The following is a 20,598-nucleotide window of genomic DNA, read 5'->3' on the forward strand; positions in this document are numbered from 1 at the left end:
TTTCTCTCCAATCACAATACAATTAAAAATACCAATAACATCAAGTTGCTTTGTATTAAATTCATTTTACAAATTCTGGTGCTGCCACCTTGACTTTTAACATCTGGATAAAAAAATAGCTGCTCACTTTCTTATGTTATACAAAAATGCTAAAAACTAAAACCTCTTTAAAGCTGTTCAATATTTTAGTTGTCTCAAGCTGAATAGGCTATAAAGTTTTAAATTTCTCCATATCTCTTCTAAATCAATTTTCACATATATTCAAAAACCTTTATAAATGATAATCGCCCATTAATAAGAAACCTCTAAAGAAAAAAAAAGGAAAAAAACACCAAGCAACTTCCAGTGGCCGATTCAAGGGGGAAAAAAACCAAAAGAAAACCAAACAAACAGACAGGTATTATCTCCTAATAGTGCCCAATTCACAATGTCGTCTGGCGGGACCCAGGGGAAGAGCCTTCTCTGTGGTGGCCCCGACTCTCTGGAACCAACTCCCCCCAGATATCAGAGTTGCCCCCACCCTCCTTGCCTTTCGCAAGCTCCTTAAAACCCACCTCTGTCGTCAGGAATGGGGGAATTGAAATTTTCCCTTCCCCCCTATGCTTATAAAATTTATACATGGTATGCTTGTATGTATGATTGGTTCTTTAAATTGGGTTTTTTAAGATTATTTTTAATATTAGATTTGTTTACATTGTCTTTTTATTGTTGTTAGCCACCCCGAGTCTTCGGAGAGGGGCGGCATACAAATCTAATAAAATAAATAAATAAATAAATTAGCCAAATTCCAAAATTCCAAAACCTAATTAATAATTCCTTTATAAAGGAATTAAAAACAGATAAAAATTAAGGCCACCAGATTGATGACACTGTGTCACGTATGGTTCCTGGGCTGCAATTTCAATTTCTCTCCCACAGTTAGCTTGCTGGAACCGTCTGATTGGCCATTGGAATATTTGTCAGAATATTCATGAACTGGAATAGGACCAGTGAAGGGCTTCCCATTGCCGATGCTACGCAAGATGTCCACGCAAGATTCATTTTCTGCGCATGCTCCAGAAACGAAATCTCATGTGAGAATGCACACTCGAGTGAGATTTGGCGATTTTGTCTTCGACACAGGTGGATAAGCAAAAAATTGGTGAAAATTGCCAATATCTCACTTGCACAAGTGTCCTCAGGTGAGATTTCACTTCTGGTACGTGAGCAGAAGCCGAATCTGATGCAGGGCATGTGCGAATGCGCCAGTGATGTGCAGCTGCATGCGCATCCCAATTTTTCCTACTGGGACTGCACATCGGTCAATCCATGGAGCAGCCCACTACTGAATAGGACATAGCAGCAAGGTGAACCAATGGGGGCTGTTTACTGATTCAGGCAGCAAGGAGCCTGGGCATGGCTTAACTGTTCTGTATATAAGCTTGAGGTGCTAGCTTCTCTTTTCCTCCATTTTGTTTTCTCCATTTTGTGCTGTGTTTGTACTTGCCATTTCTCTTCTCTACAACGTGGAAAAACCTACAAAGACATTGTATTCCTTATGCATTGTTATGTATATAAATACATTTGAATCCTGCTTAAAAGCTCTGCTTGTGTGTGCTGCAACAAACTCTGATAATATTAGATGTCGGCTGAGTTGAACTTCTTTTGTTCTGCTTTAACTGGTCATTTTTACCATAACCTGCTTGGAAATTGAAACCACATTAAAGAAACAGCCAGTGCTGTTTGAAATAACTTGAACCAAATCTTTAAAGTCTCAAATTAGCAGTCAACAATTTAGTTGACAAATAGTCAATAAAGAAGTTTGGATAGCATCATCATAAACCTATGGAATTTAAATCTGACTATATAAGATCTAAATATAAGGAAAATAAGAATGAAAATGTAAATTGTGTTACCCCATACTTACGGTATATATACAGTATGTATTTAGTGATCAATTACTATCTATAACTTTGATGTACTTATAAAAATCACTTCTTATAGTCACAATACTAAGTTTGCACCTTTATGATGTGTACCAATCACATTACGGAAATGTTCGTTCAATGTTTTGTTATGTTATGTTTTTTTTCCTTTTTTAAAACTTTATATAATCAATAAAACCATTTTTTAAAAAGAAACAGCTACATGTTGTGGTCAGTGTTCCCTCTAATTTTTTTTTTTGGGGGGGGGCGGAAAAGTATAGTGTCTGAGCGGCAGTCCCTTCGGGACTGGGTGGCACAGAAATATTAAATAAAAAAACAAACAAACAAACAAACAAAAAACCCACCCTGTTTTGCCTCAGAGAATTTCAAAATAAAATACTGTACTGTGTGTCTATAACAGTGAGCTCATAATAGGGCAACTCTATCAATATCAAAATGCCACTTAAATAGTTGAGCTAGTTTCAAACTAGATTTTGATATTCTTTCTCTTTTCCTTACTCCCATTCTTTTTCTTTCTCTTTTCCTTACTCTCTTTTTTCTATCTGTTTCTCTCTCTTCCTCTCTTCCTCTCTCTCTCCTTCCCTCTCACTCTTTCCCTCTCGGCTTCTGGGCAGGTTTGAAAAACTCTGAGTTGATGATGATTTTTAAGTGAGCGACTGCTCACTGCTCAGCTTAGAGGGAACTATGGTTGTGGTAGTAGAAGAACCAACCAGATGCTAAGCAAAATTGGCTGATCTTGTGTTGCCCATCTCTCCACAGATCTTGGGATACCTTATGGTGTTTACGACGACCACCTTGGAAATGGAGGACCATTAGCATTTGGCTGAGTTTTGCTGTCCTATGTTTAACTATGCTGAGCTTAGTTTGCCTACAGAAAGGGCTAATGTGGCATTTGGGTTCCCACGAGCCAGGACTGCCTTCCAACTTTATAAGAACATTCTTTCAGAACAGTCAAACTTCCTCAGAGAGAACCGGAACTCTGAAGCTCCCCTCAGCTGTTAGTTCTGTCAACCGGAAGTTAGAAATTACGTCACAGACTGTGACAGGAGATTCCTTCTTCTCCAGAATCAAGAAGTGGTGGCAAAGTTGGGAGGTGTTTCAAATATTCAGGAAGGCTTCTCGTCTCACCCACCAGGGACAGCCCTTACCATGGCCTCTATGGCAGAAAAAGCTTTCGTCTCAAGTCCTGAACCCTCGTCTCCGTCAGGTCTTCCAGAATTATCGATCAAGGAACAAGTATCAGGTGCCCTCAGGTGCTGGGCGGCGCCTAGGCAATCCAAACCTAACTGGGATGGACCTCTTGTGCCAGCTCAAAAGCCGCGTGAATGTGTCCACTGTGTCGGGGGATGAAGGACCCTTCGCAGAACCATTTTGGAGGGGTCTGCTGCCTCAGAGGAGTTTGGCAGAAGAACACGGTCACCTGAAGACATGTGCAGTGGTCAGCTCAGCTGGCTCCATGTTGGGATCAGGACTGGGCAAGGAAATTGGTGAGTGTTGAAGGAAAAATCAGATATTTATTTATTTTATTCATTTACTCATTTTGTCAAGTAAGTATTGGGGGTATACAAAGATATAATATTTATATACAGTCATACCTCGTCTTACGAACCTAATTGGTTACAGGGGGAGGTTCGTAAGATGAAAAGTTCGTAAGACGAAACATTGTTTCCCATAGGAAACAATGTAAAATCAATTAATCTGTGCAACGGAAAAAAAAATGCAAAAAAAACGCCACCGCCCGGCTGTCACCTTTTGAAACAGCCAGGGGTCCTCCTGAACCCGAACGCCAAACCCGAACTTCCGGGTTCGGCATTCAGGAGGCCGCTGGGAAGCCCTGCCGCCTGGCTGTCACCTTTTAAAACAGCCGGGGGGCTTCTCGGCGGCCTCCCGAACGCCGAACCCAGAAGTTTGGGTTTGGCGTTCGGGTTCAGGATGACGCTGGGAAGCCCCCCGGCTGTTTCAAAAAGCGACAGCCGGGAGGCAGGGCTTCTCGGCGGCGGCGGCAGGTTTGTAAGAAGAAAAAAGTTCGTAAGAAGAGGCAAAGAAGAGGGGTTCGTATTATGAGGTACCACTGTACATGATACTAGTAAAAGAGAAACATTAGGACAGGGGATGGAAGGCATTCTGGTGCACTTAGGCATCCTCCATAATGTTAATATTCCCTTAATATTCCGATGGGATGGTTGTCTACTTAGTCTTCCCTATCCTGTTGATAAATATGTTATTCTTAAATAAATGCTATAATTCATGGTTGTATGAAAACGTTATTTGTTCTGCCGGGCTCTCTGATAGGACCCTCCTGAAAATTCAAGGATACAAATTTCAGACACACACACGTTTGAAAATTCAAAACAATGTTCTTTATCACAAAAGTCAAAATAAACTAAGCACTCTTTTTGTATTACAAAGAGCACTCTTCCCAACACAATCAGGTAGTCTGTACAGTTTCCCTTAAGCAGTCATTAAGTACTTAGCCAGCAGCTGTGGAGAAACTTCACACCCCTTCTTCTTCCAACGAAGGGAGACACACACACACGCTGCTCTGCTTTGGTTTCAAAGGCGTGAAAAAGCAACAAAGTCCAGCAACATAAGATTCCTGACGATACTGCAACAGATATTCTTCCACAATGGCCAAACCCACATGCTGCTATTTATATCAGCAGCCCTAATTACTGGAGCCCCACCCAAACACAGGTGGCCTCCCTTATTTCCTGTAATATGTTTTTACTTGGTCTCTTCTACGCATAATTCTGCGCTTGCGTGGGTCGAAAATGTCATCATCTGAAGCTATAGAAGATAAGGAAGATTGACTGTCTTGGCTGTGTGCCAAGCCCTCCTCTGCCAACCTTCCCACTCCCACCTTCTTCTTTGTCCGAGGAAACTAAACTCTGATCTGCTTCTGTCGGCAATAACACAGGCCTGTGACATGTTGAATTTTCCCCTGCATCCACCTCCCCATTCCCTGGGGCAGGAGCTGGGCCAGAGCCAACCACAACAGTTATTATTTTCTTTTTATGGAAGAGCCAAGGAATACAATTGTATGTTATACTAGAAGTCCCACCTTTTCTTTCTAACTTGTTCCTTACAGTGATTTTCAACCTTTTTTGAGCCCCGGCACATTTTTTACATTTACAAAATCCTGGGGCACACCACTAATCAAAATGACACAAAATAACACTCTAAGACACTCTCCTCTCTTTCCATCCCTGTCTCCTCCCCCCTTGTGTGTGTGTGTATGTGTGTATCGTGTATATAAATATTATTATATCTTTGTATACCATCAATACATACTTGACAAAACAAATAAATAATGTAGCAGAATAGATAAAGATTTGTGCAGCTTTTGCAGAATATGCTAATCTTGGTTTAGCATATTTGTTTCTTTCTTTCATTAAGGGAACCTAGTGCTTAAGAATGACTGTGAATATATCTCTGCATAAATATGAACATGAGTCCTAAAACTGCTAGATAAAGGGAAACAACTAAGCAAATGCATAAAGTCATTCACTTAATTATTGTTGTGGTTCTGGCCCAACTCCTGCCCCACGGAATGTGGAGGTGGGTGTGGGGGAAACATCCACATGCCACAGGCCTGTTTTTCTCCCAATAGAATCTGCCGACAAAGTCTCCTCTGATGAAGGAAGAGTGAGTGGCAGGGAAGGGGGGAGTTTGGCAGACAGCTCAGGAGGAGATCAATCTTCCTTATCATCCCTGGATTCTGAACAAGAACTTATGACGGACCCACGCATGCATAGAGTGATGCATAGGAGAGAACAACTGAAGGATTATTACAGGAGATAAGTGAGGCCACCTGTGGTTGGGTGGGGCTGCTGTAATTAGTGCTACAGATAAAAAGAGCAGCGTGCTGGTTTAGCCTCGTGGAAGTTTATCTGATTCATAGTTTCGTCAAGATTGTGGTTTGCTGTTTCTCTGTTCAAGACTGTGTGTGTAATTTCTGGACTTTGGAATTGGACTCAATTTCCCAGTTACTGGGTGAGAAATTGGATTGCATTTAACCTGTGCCTTGTGTGTACCAGAAAATCCCTTTGACATTTAAAAAGGGAGTTTTTTCTGCTTTTCTGTTGATAAAGACCTTTTGTTTTCCTTCTATCGTGTGGTGTGTGTCTGTTTGGACTAATTACCCTGTAATTATGGGCAGTTGGGACACGCCGGCAGAACACTTATTGAGGAAAATCATCCAAAACGCTATATTTGCATGTGACAAAAGTATCCAAACCTTTGCTCTCAGTGACTGGTGTGCCATTTTGGTTCAGAAGCACAAAATAGGCCCAAATAATGATACTGCCATCACCATCAGTAGGAATCTGGGGAAAACTCTGAGATAGAAAATATTTCAAAATATATGGCTAGCTCCAGAACTAGCAAAGGGTACCCAAACCTGGATCAATGCCCTTTGAAAAGAATATGATGCTACTCCAACTAGGAAAACAGAAACAGCATATGCACTGCCAGTCTAAAAGAAGTGGAACAAATCTTTGAGAACTATACAGAATACTAGAGTTGAAAGTTTTAGTGCGGATCACTCTTTGATAAGTTTCCATTTGTTACTTCTTGTCTTGCCCTCCTGTACTTGGAAAACAGGTTGTCCCCCTCTTCTTTGTGACAGCCTCTCAAATATTGGAAAATTTCACCCCTAGTTCTTCTCTTTGTTAGATTAGACATGCCCAGTTCCTGCAGCTGTTCATCAAATATTTTAGCCTCTAGATCCTTAATCATCTTCTTTGCATTCTTCTAGAGTCTCAGCATCTTTTTTTGTATCATGGTAACCAGCACTCGATGCAATATTCCAAGGGTGGTATTACCAAGGCATTATATATTGGAGCACATGAACTTGATATTCCTCTGTTGCTGCAGCCTAGGTCTATATTGGCTTTTTGGTAGCCACAACACATTGTTGGCTCATACATAAGTGGTTGTCTACTAGGAGATCCCTCTTATAATTACTGCTTTTGAGCCAGGTGCCACCTATTCTATGCCTATGTATTTGTTTTTTCTTACCTGTGCAAAAGCTTACATTTCTCACCAACTGAGTGCATTAGATAGTTGTCAAGTTGTCAAGATCCTTCTGGTTCTTGAGCCTACCTTCAAAAGTGTTGGCTATCTCCTTAGCTTGGTGTTGTCTGCAAATTATGAATTCTCCTATTATCCTGTCATATAAATCATTGGTTATGACCTATAAAGCCCTTCATGGCACTGGACCAGAATATCTCCGGGACCGCCTTCTGCCGCACGAATCCCAGTGACCGGTTTGGTCCCACAGAGTTGGCCTTCTCCGGGTCCCGTTGACTAAACAATGTCATCTGGCGGGACCCAGGGGAAGAGCCTTCTCTGTGGCGGCTCCGACCCTCTGGAACCAGCTCCCCCCTGAGATTAGGATTGCCCCCACCCTCCTTGCCTTTCGCAAACTCCTTAAAACCCACCTCTGCCGTCAGGCATGGGAGAACTGAAATATCTCCCCCTTGCCCATGTTGTTTTGGTGTTAGATTGATTGTATGCGTGTTTTAATATTCTGGGGTTGTTTTATGAATTTTTAGCTTAAAATTGTAATTGGATTGGTGGGTATTGGATTTGTTATTATGTATTGTTTTTATCTTGTTGTGAGCCGCCCCGAGTTTTCGGAGAGGGGCGGCGTATAAATCCAATAAATCTAATCTAATCTAATTTATTCAGATGTCGAAGAGTACTGAGCTTAAAACCTTGGGATATTGCATACTTCCCTTCACATATTGAAGACCACACATTGAATTATGAATCCACCTAGTAGCGATGCTGCTATTCCACATTTCTCTATCTTACCAATAAGTAGGCTGTGGACTACCTTATCAGATGCCTTACTGAAGTCCATGTGTAGTATATCCACAGTGACTAGTTTAGTCACTTTATCCAAAAATGCAATAAAATTTGTTTGGTATGATTTGTTTTTGATAAACTCATCTTGGCTTCTTGTAATAGCTTTGCTTACTTCTAAGTTCTAGGCAATTGCAGATCCATTGCTTGATCATATTTTCTAGGATCTTCTCCAGTTTTGATGTCAGACTGATTGGTTTGTAGTTTCCTGGAACTGTTTCCTCCCACCCACCCGTTGTTGTTTTTTTGAAGATGGGAACCACCATAGTTCCTTTCCAGTCTTCTGGTAGTTCATCAGAAGACCCAGAATCTTTGAAAAATATGGTTTGATGACTCAAGAGATCACATCTGCCAGCATTTTCAGAACTCTGTGATGGAATCCATCTGGTCCTAGTGATTTGAACTCACCTAGGGCACAGTAAAGGGCTGCACTTACCTTTTCCTACCAGAGTATTGTATTGGCAGTTCTGTGTTAGCAAATACTTCAGAAGAAAAGGATTTAGGGGTAGTGATTTCTGACAGTCTCAAAATGGGTGAACAGTGCAGTCAGGCGGTAGGGAAAGCAAGTAGGATGCTTGGCTGCATAGCTAGAGGTATAACAAGCAGGAAGAGGGAGATTGTGATCCCGCTATATAGAGCGCTGGTGAGACCACATTTGGAATACTGTGTTCAGTTCTGGAGACCTCACCTACAAAAAGATATTGACAAAATTGAACGGGTCCAAAGACGGGCTACAAGAATGGTGGAAGGTCTTAATCATAAAACGTATCAGGAAAGACTTAATGAACTCAATCTGTATAGTCTGGAGGACAGAAGGAAAAGGGGGGACATGATCGAAACATTTAAATATATTAAAGGGTTAAATAAGGTCCAGGAGGGAAGTGTTTTTAATAGGAAAGTGAACACAAGAACAAGGGGACACAATCTGAAGTTGGTTGGGGGAAAAGATCAAAAGCAACATGAGAAAATATTATTTTACTGAAAGAGTAGTAGATCCTTGGACGTGGTAGATAAATCCACAGTAACTGAATTTAAACATGCCTGGGATAAACATATATCCATCCTAAGATAAAATACAGAAAATAGTATAAGGGCAGACTAGATGGACCAGGAGGTCTTTTTCTGCCGTCAGACTTCTATGTTTCTGTGTTTCTATGATTGTCCTGGAGGTCGGCATGTGCAGAAACAAAGAAAGGCCGAAAATCATCAAAATCTTGCATGTGCTTTTCGCTGATTTCTTTGCTTCCGTGCATGCCTGTTACTGTATATTGTGGAGTCTGTAAACTTGCTGTGAAGGGAAAAACCATGTTTACAAAGTGCTCAGGAGGAATTAAAGCTTTCTGGAGGCTAGAATGCTGTCAAGGGCATTGGGTGGTGTGAATTCGCAGTACTGGCAATTTTTTATGAACGGGCTGTGGGTGGTGAAAGATTTGCAAGATTAGATAATTGCTGATAGGCAATTCCAGCAGGCTAATCTGCAGGAAGCTCCTTCAAGTCTCAAGGGGATGAAGTGAAAAAAAAAGTGTGTTTTTTCTGCCATTGAGAAACAACAGTGAAAGGGGGGGGGAGCTCCCTCATGGAAACCATGAGAGTTACAGAGTTACTTTAGAAGAGGTCTGTCCAGTTAAGAGATAGCGGTCCCTGTTTTTCCCTCAGAAAAATGATGTGGCAAGTTTTAGAAAAGAAGGTTTCCCCCACCCCTCTGATGCACAATAATATAAGTAAATAAAATATTCTTTTCCCCCCCCCCAATTTTTTAAATGAAGTACAAAGAAGCGGATTATTGCATGTCATAATAATATCGAGGGATTTCCCTCACACAATTGTTCAGGTGGTGCAGAAAACCATTTACAACAGCCATACATAATGCTTTTTGTCAAACCCCGGAAATTCCCCAATCCTCACCCGAGCATCAATTTTTTAATTTTTTTTTTAAAAAAATTCTAACTAGGAAGAAAAGGTCTACAGGGGAGGTGATTTCTAGCTGAGTACAATGTGTTCTATAGTCCTTGAGGAATAGGAGATCGTAAATTTTAAAAGACAAAACACAGCAGGAGAATTCCAATAATAATAATAATAATAATAATAATTATTATTATTATTATTATTATTTATTAGATTTGTATGCCGCCCCTCTCCGAAGACTCAGGGCGGCTCACAACAATAATAAAAACAATATAACAGTGATACAAATCTAATATTAAAAGAAAAAATACATAAAACCCCAGCAATTAAAACCATACAGCACATACATACCAAACATAAAATATAAAAGCTTGGGGGAGATGTCTCAGTTCCCCCATGCCTGGCGATATAAGTGGGTCTTGAGTAATTTGTGAAAGACAAGGAGGGTGGGGGCTGTTCTAATCTCCAGGGGGAGTTGATTCCAGAGGGCCGGGGCCGCCACAGAAAAGGCTCTTCCTCTGGGGCCCGCCAAACGACATTGTTTGGTCGACGGGACCTGGAGATGGCCAACTCTGTGGGACCTTATCGGCCGCTGGGATTCGTGTGGTAGAAGGCGGTTCTGGAGGTATTCTGGTCCAATGCTAACCAATGAGATATTTTGGGGGAGGGAGTTAAGAGTGACTTCTTTTCTTGGTTATATTATGCCGGGCTTCACCTACGAGCCCCAATTAAGTCCAAAGTGTAAATTCAAACACACACTGTGGTAAAGTAAACAAAGAGTCGGTTTATCAACAGAAAAATATTGTACATATGCACTTTAAATCAGCCAAAGTGCTCTCCCACAAACCACGAGCCTGGAAGGCTGTGAAAAACAAAAACAAAAGCAGAGCAGATAAGAGGCAGCTGTGAAGACGTCACAGCCACCCCCCTTCAAGAGTCCTCACGCTGTACTTAACTGTGAATTGTTCAAAACAGTCCTTCTAAACCTTGAGGAAATTCAAAAGCAAACAGCATTTCTCTCTCACCAAATGGATAATTTCCCACGCACGCTCTCAACCACGCTGGCAATTTATCAGCAGCCCCATTAGCCTAATTGGCCCAGCCACAGGTGTTCTCCCTTATTTTCTATAATACTTGTGCAGTTGTTCCCTTCTTGTCATAAACCTGCACCTGCGAGCATCTATGAATGCCTCTTCTTCCGAGTCTAATTATGATGATGATGACTCACTAATGGGACAATTAGCTAATGGGCTGCCTGTAGCTACCTCATCATCCGATCCTGCTTCACTCCCAGAACTTGTCCTTGAAATGGGTGAACAGTGCAGTCAGGTGGTAGGGAAAGCAAGTAGGATGCTTGGCTGCATAGCTAGAGGTATAACAAGCAGGAACAGGGAGATTATGATCCCGCTATATAGAATGCTGGTGAGACCACATTTGGAATACTGTGTTCAGTTCTGGAGACCTCACCTACAAAAAGATATTGACAAAATTGAACGGGTCCAAAGACGGGCTACAAGAATGGTGGAAGGTCTTAAGCATAAAATGTATCAGGAAAGACTTAATGAACTCAATCTGTATAGTCTGGAGGACAGAAGGAAAAGGGGGGACATGATCGAAACATTTAAATATATTAAAGGGTTAAATAAGGTCCAGGAGGGAAGTGTTTTTAATAGGAAAGTGAACACAAGAACAAGGGGACACAATCTGAAGTTAGTTGGGGGAAAGATCAAAAGCAACATGAGAAAATATTATTTTACTGAAAGAGTAGTAGATCCTTGGAACAAACTTCCAGCAGATGTGGTAGATAAATCCACAGTAACTGAATTTAAACATGCCTGGGATAAACATATATCCATCCTAAGATAAAATACAGAAAATAGTATAAGGGCAGACTAGATGGACCAGGAGGTCTTTTTCTGCCGTCAGACTTCTATGTTTCTATGTTTGACACAGAAGCTTCACTGTCCAAAGCTGTTGGCAGTAAAACCGGTCTCTGATAACGTGAAGATTCTCTCAAACCAACCTCCACAGTCCTCGGAGCAGGAGCTGGCCCAGAGTCAACCACAACAGGTTACAGCCAAATTTTTTGGTTCTAAAAATCTTCCTTGGCCTCCTCTTCCTCTCTGTTGGCAAAATCCCCATTAACAATCCTCAGCATTCAGACAACATCAAGTTTATACAACCTGCCAGATTGTCTATACTGTGGAGCTCCGGAAACTGTTCTGAATATGATTGACTCCGGGCAGAATAAACAAATGAGAGGGATGGGATGGATGGGAGCGTGTTTATTTGGAGAGGTACAATCTTAAAAGCATCCTCAGCCCATAGTCCCAAATTCTGTGGTGTATGGAGGAGGAAAGACAGCAGCTGCAGCTAATGGTCATTCAGTCCAGTGGTGGCTGCCAGTTTGGACCAGTTCTATAGAACCGGTAGCAGAAATTTCCCGCTACTCGCCAAACTGCCAGCAATGACCAGCGGTCCATGTTCCCTAAACAGTCCTCCAGGTGACGCGGATTGCCAAAAAAAACCTTTGCACATGCGGGGAAAAAAACCCCTTTCTAAAACTTGCCAGACCATTTTTCTGAGGAAAAATCAGGGACTGCTATCTCTTAACTTAAAGGAACTCTGTAACTCTCATGGTTTTCATGAGGGAATTTTCCCCCTATTGAATTGGGGCCAGGAGATATTCCTGAGGTTGCAGATCCCCCAAATGTAATGGTGTCACAGTAGAGGAGGAGGGGGATATAATGGACCCCATTTTAGATGCGAGAGTCAGAAGACTGCGAGGGAGACAGGAGTATTTCCGACAACATAGATCACGAGGAAAAAGGGAAGTTTGTTGCAGAATTGCAACGTTCCTTTCTGAATAAAGAGAGAACTAACAGCTGAAGTGTTTTTCTGTCTGCAACCCTGCAAAATCTAGCCTTGAGAAACATTTGTGCGTATCTGTTCAAGCCTAGAATTAATTGGTTTTAATTTACGACTTTTTGTTGGACGTTTATTATCAGTTGGACTGATAACGCTGGAGTCTCGGCAGGCAAAGTGCCATTCCTTTGAGTTCCTCACTGTTTCCAACAGGCTGCTCTGTAAATAGACTATTGTACATATTAATGTGGAGTCCGAGTCTTCACTGGGGCTTAATTGCTGCTAATTGACAGAGACGGTCAGAACACTAAGGATCTACCTGCTTTTACTCTCCCTTACCCTTATTTCCTCATTTTCTCAGATTCCCATAATGCCGTCCTTCGTTTCAATGGAGCCCCAACTGCTGGCTATGAATATGATGTGGGGAGAAAAACAACACTCCGCCTTGTGAATTCTCAGGTGGGTAGTAAACTTTGGAGGGACAAATCGAGTGGTGGACAAAAGAGAGAGAGAAATTTCTGCGCATATTTAAAAGCTAAATGGGGAAAAGATAGGGAAAATCCAATGGCTTAATTTCATTTGTTTGCCATGAAACACACAGTAGCCTCAATTCATTACACTCTTAGATCAGAGGTATCCTTAGGTAGTCAAAAAAGTGAAGATGGGTTCAGGTACCACATGATTGAAGTTCTAGTCATTTTTATATGCACCATATTTTATATATTACATTGTTTATTCAATATATTTGGCTAATTATCCTCAAATATATCAATACATAAGAATGATATAAAATCAGATTCACATAATTACAGACCTATTATAGACAATTACAGACAATTACAGACCTAGTTGTTAAAACAGAAGTAGGCAAAATTACACTGTACGCTTGTAATTGTAAGGTAGAAAGTGCATAGCTTTGTCCTGGGAGAAAAAGTGAGATGCCCAGGCTCCTAAGGTTAGAAGATCTCAGAATGTCTTCTACTCCAGAAGACCCAGAGGTCTCCTACTTCAGCATATGGACTGGAGAATTCTGGAAATTGAAGTCTATGTGAAGTCTGCTTTACTCTGCCCCAGGGAAGAAATGAATGGTAATGGAAGTTTTTAAAGTAGATTTTTATGGATTGTTTTTATGCATTAATTGGATTGATTTTATTATTGTCTCTTTATATATTTATTATATATTTTATTATTGTCTCTTTGTTGTGAGCCACCCCGAGTCCCCGGAGAGGGGAGGCATAAAAATCCAATTAAATAAATGAATTAAATAAATATTTATGCTACCCCAGACAAATATTTATGCTACCCCAGACCTTTGCTTGAAAACCTCTTGTGATGGTACATGTGCAGCTACAGGAGGCAGCCTATTTGTGATCCACTGTCAGGAAATTCTTCCTTGTCTTAAATTTGGATTTCCCACAGTGTTTCTATCCTAAACCTTTCACAGAGTGTTATGGAAGAATAAATGACTTGTACCAATCCATCATCATTTGGATCCTTCAGTGAGGCATCATTACTGAAGCAGAAACCCCTTCACCCAAATGGCTCGTTTAAAGATGCCCTGATTTCAAGGACAAGTTTGGGGCTCTGGTTTTTCTCTAATACAGGCTCAGATCCATATTTCCCTCTAAGCTGAGCAGTGAGCAATCACTCACTTCAAAATCATCATCAACTCAGAGTTTTCCAAACCTGCCCAGAAGCCGAGAGGGAAGGAGAGAGAGAGGAAGAGAGAGAAACAGATAGAAAAAAGAGAGGAAGGAAAAGAGAAAGAAAAAGAATGGGAGTAAGGAAGAGAGAAAGAAAATCAAAATCTAGTTTGAAACTAGCTCAACTATTTAAGTGGCATTTTGATATTGATAGACTTGCCCTATTATGAGCTCACTGTTATAGACACACAGTAGAGTATTTTATTTTGAAATTCTCTGAGGCAAAACAGGGTGGTTTGTTTGTTTGTTTGTTTGCTTATTTATTTATTCATTCATTCATTCATTCATTCATTCATTCATTCATTCATTCATTCATTTATTTATTTATTTATTTATTTATTTATTTATTATTTCTGTGCCGCCCAGTCCCGAAGGGACTGCCGCTCAGACACTATACTTTTCTGCCCACCCCAAAAAAAAATTAGAGGGAACACTGCTCAGATCTATGCTGGATTTTTCCTTCTGGCATTGAGACTTATCATTCACTTACCTGCATTTGTTTTTTAGCTGATATAAGGAGAGTCCTGTGAGGCTTGCGTTTTGGGATCTGGTTGCTAGGTTACTGGGATTATTGTGTGGTTATAAAAACGACCGAAACCTGGCAGAGATTCTCCCATCATTGTAAAGATTGCATTACCTGGAGTTCACCTGCATGAACTGATACTTCAGATTCACCTCTGCTCATTTTCCCTTATGTATTCTTAACATAAACCTTGATCTGGCTATTGGAAAAATAATCACAATAAACAATCTTTAATTAAGTAACAGAGGCAGTTAAAAATTCAGGATGGTGGCTATGACTATATGATCAAAACCTTGCCCCTTTTAAAATGCATTACACACATACATGGGTTAAAAAGGCTCGGGGCTTTGATCATGCACCATTGTGCCCAAACCTCTTATAATTTAAGATACAGTGATACCTTATCTTACAAATGCCTCATCATACAAACTTTTTGAGATACAAACCCAGGGTTTAAGATTTTTTTGCCTCTTCTTACAAACTATTTTCACCTTACAAACCCACCACCGCCGCTGGAATGCCCCGCCTCCGGACTTCTGTTGCCAGCGAAGCACCCATTTTTGCGCTGCTGGGATTCCTCAGAGGCTCCCCTCCATGGGAAACCCCACCTCCAGACTTCCATGTTTTTGTGATGCTGCAGGGGAATCCCAGCAGGGGAATCCAGCAGCGCAAAAATCGGCGCTTCGCTGGCAACGGAAGTCCGGAGGTGGGGTTTCCCAGTGAGGGGAGCCTCAGTGAAATCGCAGCATCACAAAAACACAGAGGTCCGGAGGTGGGGATTCGAGGACTTCAGTGTTTTTGCAATGCTGCGATTTCACTGATGCTCCCTTCGCTGGGAAACCCCACCTCCAGACTTCCGTTACCAGCAAAGCGCTCGTTTTTGCGATGCAGGGATTCCGCTGCTGGGATTCCCCTGCAGCATCGCAAAAACACAGAAGTCCAAAGGTGGGGTTTCCCATGGAGGGGAGCCTCAGGGGAATCCCAGCAGTGCAAAAACGGGTGCTTCGGCTGGCAAAAGGGGTGAATTTTGGGCTTGCACGCATTAATCACATTTCCATTAATTCCTGTGGGAAACATTGTTTCGTCTTACAAACTTTTCACCTTAAGAACCTCGTCCCGGAACCAATTAAGTTTGTAAGACAAGGTATCACTGTATTTGTAATCAGTCATTGGTGATATTTATGTCTCATATATCAAGACTGTACATCTGAAACTCAAATTCATTTACTTCGTATTTAGTCGTGGTGATAAGCTACTAAAAATGTTTTTTACTTTTTTATTTTGTGTATTTTGTATTGACTTTTATTCTTTCCAATGATAATTCCTAATACATATTTCTTGGGGGGAAATGAAAACTCTGCCCATCAATTAATTGATTTATTACAGTATTCGTTCCAATTTAATGGCAAAGATAACTGCACTGGATTCATATGAATACCTTTAACTTCTATCATAATGGAAAGAGTTTACATTTTATTGGTAATGTTTGCTGCTGATGCTAGTACAAGTAGTCCTCAACTTACAACAGTTCATTTAATGACTGTTCAGAGTTACAATGGCACTGAAAATAGTGACTTATGATCATTTTTCACAGTTACGACATTTGCTCCATGACCGTGCTTATTAAAATTCAGATGCTTGGCAACTGCTTCATATTTATGACTGTTGCTGTGTCCCAAGGTCATACGGTCCATTTTTGCGACCTTCTGGCAAAGTCAATGGAGAAGCCAGATTCACTTAACAACCATGTTGCTAACTTATCAGTTGCAGTGATTCACTTAACAGCTGTGGCAACAAAGCTCATAAAATGGGGGGAAATTAACAAATGTCTCACTTAGCAACAGTGGACTCAGTTGTGGTCGTAAGTCGAGGACTATCTGTACTGTATTTTGAATTTAATAATAATAATAATAATTTATTAGATTTGTATGCCGCCCCTCTCCGAGGACTCGGAGCGGCACACAACAATAAAACATCATATACAAATCCAATGTTAAAACAGTCTTTAAAACCCCCCTATTAAAAACAGTCATACAGCCCAAACACACCATCCATAAAATCAAAGGCAGCTAAGAATATATCAATTCCTCCCTGCCTGGTGTTGTGGTTAGCTCTGGCCCAGCTCCTGCCCCAAGGACTGTGGATGTGGGAGAGACATCAAAGTCAAATATCAAGGGCAAAGAATGATCAGAGTATCGGCCTTCAGGAATATGTATTAATTATTAAGCTGCCTTTAAGGAGTTTCAGACAAAGTGAATGGCACTCTGTGTAATTCGGCCCGATCAAATCACTGCCAGCAAATCTGCAAAGTACTGCGTGAAGATGTCCGCATTTAGCAACCTCAACCAAAGGCATTAGGACGAATCAGCACAAATATAAAAGGGTAGGGAAAAAACAAGCATACCACAAAAGAAGTTGAATCTGACATTTGGGGCTCTTTATGCAAATACAGTGGTACCTCATCTTACGAACGCCTCTTCTAACGAACTTTTCAAGATACGAACCCAATGTTTAAGATTTTTTTGCCTCTTCTTCCGAACTATTTTCACCTTACGAACCCAAGCAGCTGCTGCTGGGATGAAGGGGTTTCTTTCCCCCCCCTTTTTTGAAGAAAGAAAAGGGAGGGGCTGCTTGGAGTAGGAAACATTTTGCAGAGAACAACTTGCTTGCAAAGGAACTGAAAGAGTGTCTTTAAGGAAGAAAAGGGAGGAGGGAGGGGCAGCTTGGGGGAGGAAAAATTTTGCAGAGAACAACCTGCTTGCAAAGGCACTGAAACGATGTCTTTTGAAGAAAGAAAAGGGAGGGTCGCCCCCCTTGCCTTTCTTCCTTCCCACTCACCCTTTAGCCTAGCCTTGCTTCTTCCACCCGCCCCCTCTAGCTGCTCCTCCCTGCCCTCTGTTCGCCTCCCTTCTAAAGTTTGGGATTTTCCTGAAGGATTTGATTTGCAGCATTATTTGCTTTTACATTGATTCCTATGGGAAACATTGTTTTATCTTACGAACCTCCTCCTGGAACCAATTAAGTTCGTATGATGAGGTACCACTGTATATGAGGTCTGGTTTGCTTCTGCAACCCAACAAGACCGACACAGACTTCAGAGGAGAATCAGAAGTGAGGAAAAAACTATTGCTGCCAACCTGCCTTCCTTTGAAGACCTGAATACTGCATGAGTCAAAAAGAGGGCGGGGAAAATATTTACTGACCCCTCGCATCCTGGACATAACCAGGACTCACTGCTCACAGTCACTCATGCCCTCATCACCTCGAGGCTCGACTACTGTAATACTCTCTACATGGGGGTGCCTTTGAAGAGTGTTCGGAAACTTCAGATCATGCAGAATGCAGCTGCGAGAGCAATCATGGGCTTTCCCAGATATACTCATGTTACTCCAACACTCCGCAGTCTGCATTGGTTGCCGATCAGTTTCCGGTCACAATTCAAAGTGTAAGTCATCACCTATAAAGTTTAGTTTATTTAGATTTGTATGACGCCCCTCTCCGAAGACTCGGGCCCTTCATGGCACCGGACCAGGCTATCTACGAGACTGCCTTCTGCCGCACGAATCCCAGCAACCGGTTAGGTCCCACAGAGTTGGTCTCCTCAGGGTCCCGTCAACTAAACAATGTCGTTTGGCGGGACCCAGGGGAAGAGCCTTCTCTGTGGCGGCTCCGACCCTCTGGAATCAGCTCCCTCCAGAGATTAGAACTGCCCCCACCCTCCTTGCCTTTCGGAAACTCCTTAAAACCCACCTCTGTCATAAAGCGTGGGGGAATTGAAACATCTTCCACTACCTATGTAGTTTTTTGTGTATGATATGACTGTATGTATGCTTTTATGTATTGGGGTTTCTTGTTTTTGAGACTTTTTAAATGTATTATTGTTATTTTAGATTCTAACTATTAGATTTGTCATTATATATTGTTTTTATCATTGCTGTAAGCCTCCCCGAGTCTACGGAGAGGGGCGGCATACGAATCTAATTAATAATAATAATAATAATAATAATAATAATAACTTGTTTCAACCATGCTATAGAGCACTGCACACCAGAACACTAGATACAAGAACCGTTTTTTTTAACCCAAATGCCACCACACTGCTAAACAAATAACTCCCTCACAGCTGTCAAACTATTCACTAAGGCTGCATTACTATTCCTATTAGTCTTTTATCGTTCCTATCACCCATCTCCATCCCACTTATGACTGTATGACTGTAACTTTGTTACTTGTATCCTTAAGATTTATATTAATACTGTTTCCTGATTGTTTATTTGTACCCTGTGTCAATCATTAAGTGTTGTACCTTATGATTCTTGACAAATGCATCTTTTCTTTTATGTACACTGAGAGCATAGGCACCAAAGACAAATTCCTCGTGTGTCCAATCACACTTGGCCAATAAAGAACTCTATACTGCTCAAAAAAATAAAGCGAACACTCAAGTAACACATCCTAGATCTGAATGAATGAAATATTCTCATTGAATTTTTTATCTGCACAACTATTCCATTTGCTCAACAGCATGTGAAATTGACTGTCAATCAGTGTTGCTTCCTAAGTGGACAGTTTTATTTACTTGAAGTTATATTCTGTTTTTTAAGTGTTCCCTTTATTTTTTGTTGAACGGTGTATATTCTATTCTATAAGGAACTTCTGGGCAATTTTTGTAAAATGTAAGATATTCCTCTGATTGGTTCTGAGTGATTTCTAAATGGAGGGGAAGTACTCTTATTCTGATGAATTGGCCAAGCTCACCATAAGCATCATCATCAGGTTGTTTCCTTTGCAACTGCATGATTGGTGTAGGGTTTCCTGCCTAAGCAGGGGTTGGACTAGAAGACCTCCAAGGTCCCTTCCAACTCTGTTATTCTATTCTATTCTGTTCTGTTCTCTTCTGTTTTCTTCTGTTCTCTTCTATTTTCTTCTGTTCTCTTCTGTTCGGTTCCATTCCGTTCCGTTCCATTCCAATGATTCTATTGGCTTGAATTTGTGGGTTAAAAAAATGTTTCTCATTCACAATCTTCTTTACAGCTGATGGTTTCTGCACAAGACCATTTTGTAAATGGACGACTCTACACCCAGGGAACTCTGGTCGCTTGGGATCCAGCTCCTTATCCTGGGGACCTAGAAGCGGTGAGATTCTCTAGTTAGGATTACATTATATGCTAGCCTAGGCTGTGACTCTCATGCAGTGATGGGCTGTAAATATTTTTGCTACCTGTTCGCGCATATGTGCATGCAACATTTCTACACACGCACAGAAGCATCCCAGGCGGGTGTGTGGAGCCTCCTGCCACTGGTGCTACCAGTTCTAAGAACCTGTCCAAACTGGGAGCAACCCACCGCTGCTCTCACATGTTATCATAGCTACTTATATGAACAGAGCCAACTTCTTAAGCTATAACCTACTGGCAGTCCTTGACTTACAACCAAACTTGAGCCCAACGTTACTGTCGCTGAGAATTGCTATGTGGATTTTTGCCTCCTTTCACGACCTTTCTTGAGACTTTTGTTAAGTGAATCACTGCAATTGTTAAGTTAATAAGATGGTTGTTAAGTGAATCTGGCTTCCCTATTGACTTTGCTGGTCAGAAAGTTGCAAAAGGGGGGTCACATGATGACCCTTGGCACTAAAACCATCATAAATACATGTCAGTTGCCAAGCAGCCAAATTTTGATCATGTGACCATGGGGATGCTGCAATTAAAAAAAAAATTAATTGGATTTGTATGCCGCTCTTCTCCAAAGACTCATAGCATATATAAGACATAACAATACAATAGATCCAATTAATACAGTTAAAAAT

General features: G+C 41.2%; 1 protein-coding gene across 1 annotated transcript in view; it reads left to right on the plus strand.

Moving 5' to 3' along the window:
• Positions 1-1,010: 1,010 nt before the first annotated feature.
• LOC139154874 (beta-galactoside alpha-2,6-sialyltransferase 1-like) overlaps positions 1,011-20,598 on the plus strand; it is a 33,934-nt gene continuing 14,346 nt past the window's right edge. Inside the window, exons 1-5 of the mRNA XM_070729957.1 lie at positions 1,011-1,073; positions 1,123-1,181; positions 2,685-3,412; positions 12,925-13,022; positions 19,824-19,925. Coding sequence (XP_070586058.1) covers positions 1,011-1,073; positions 1,123-1,181; positions 2,685-3,412; positions 12,925-13,022; positions 19,824-19,925 — 1,050 coding nt within the window. The remainder of the gene's footprint in view (positions 1,074-1,122; positions 1,182-2,684; positions 3,413-12,924; positions 13,023-19,823; positions 19,926-20,598) is intronic.

This window comes from Erythrolamprus reginae, chromosome 1 (genome assembly GCF_031021105.1).
Source record: "Erythrolamprus reginae isolate rEryReg1 chromosome 1, rEryReg1.hap1, whole genome shotgun sequence".
NCBI classification, from domain to species: domain Eukaryota; kingdom Metazoa; phylum Chordata; class Lepidosauria; order Squamata; family Dipsadidae; genus Erythrolamprus; species Erythrolamprus reginae.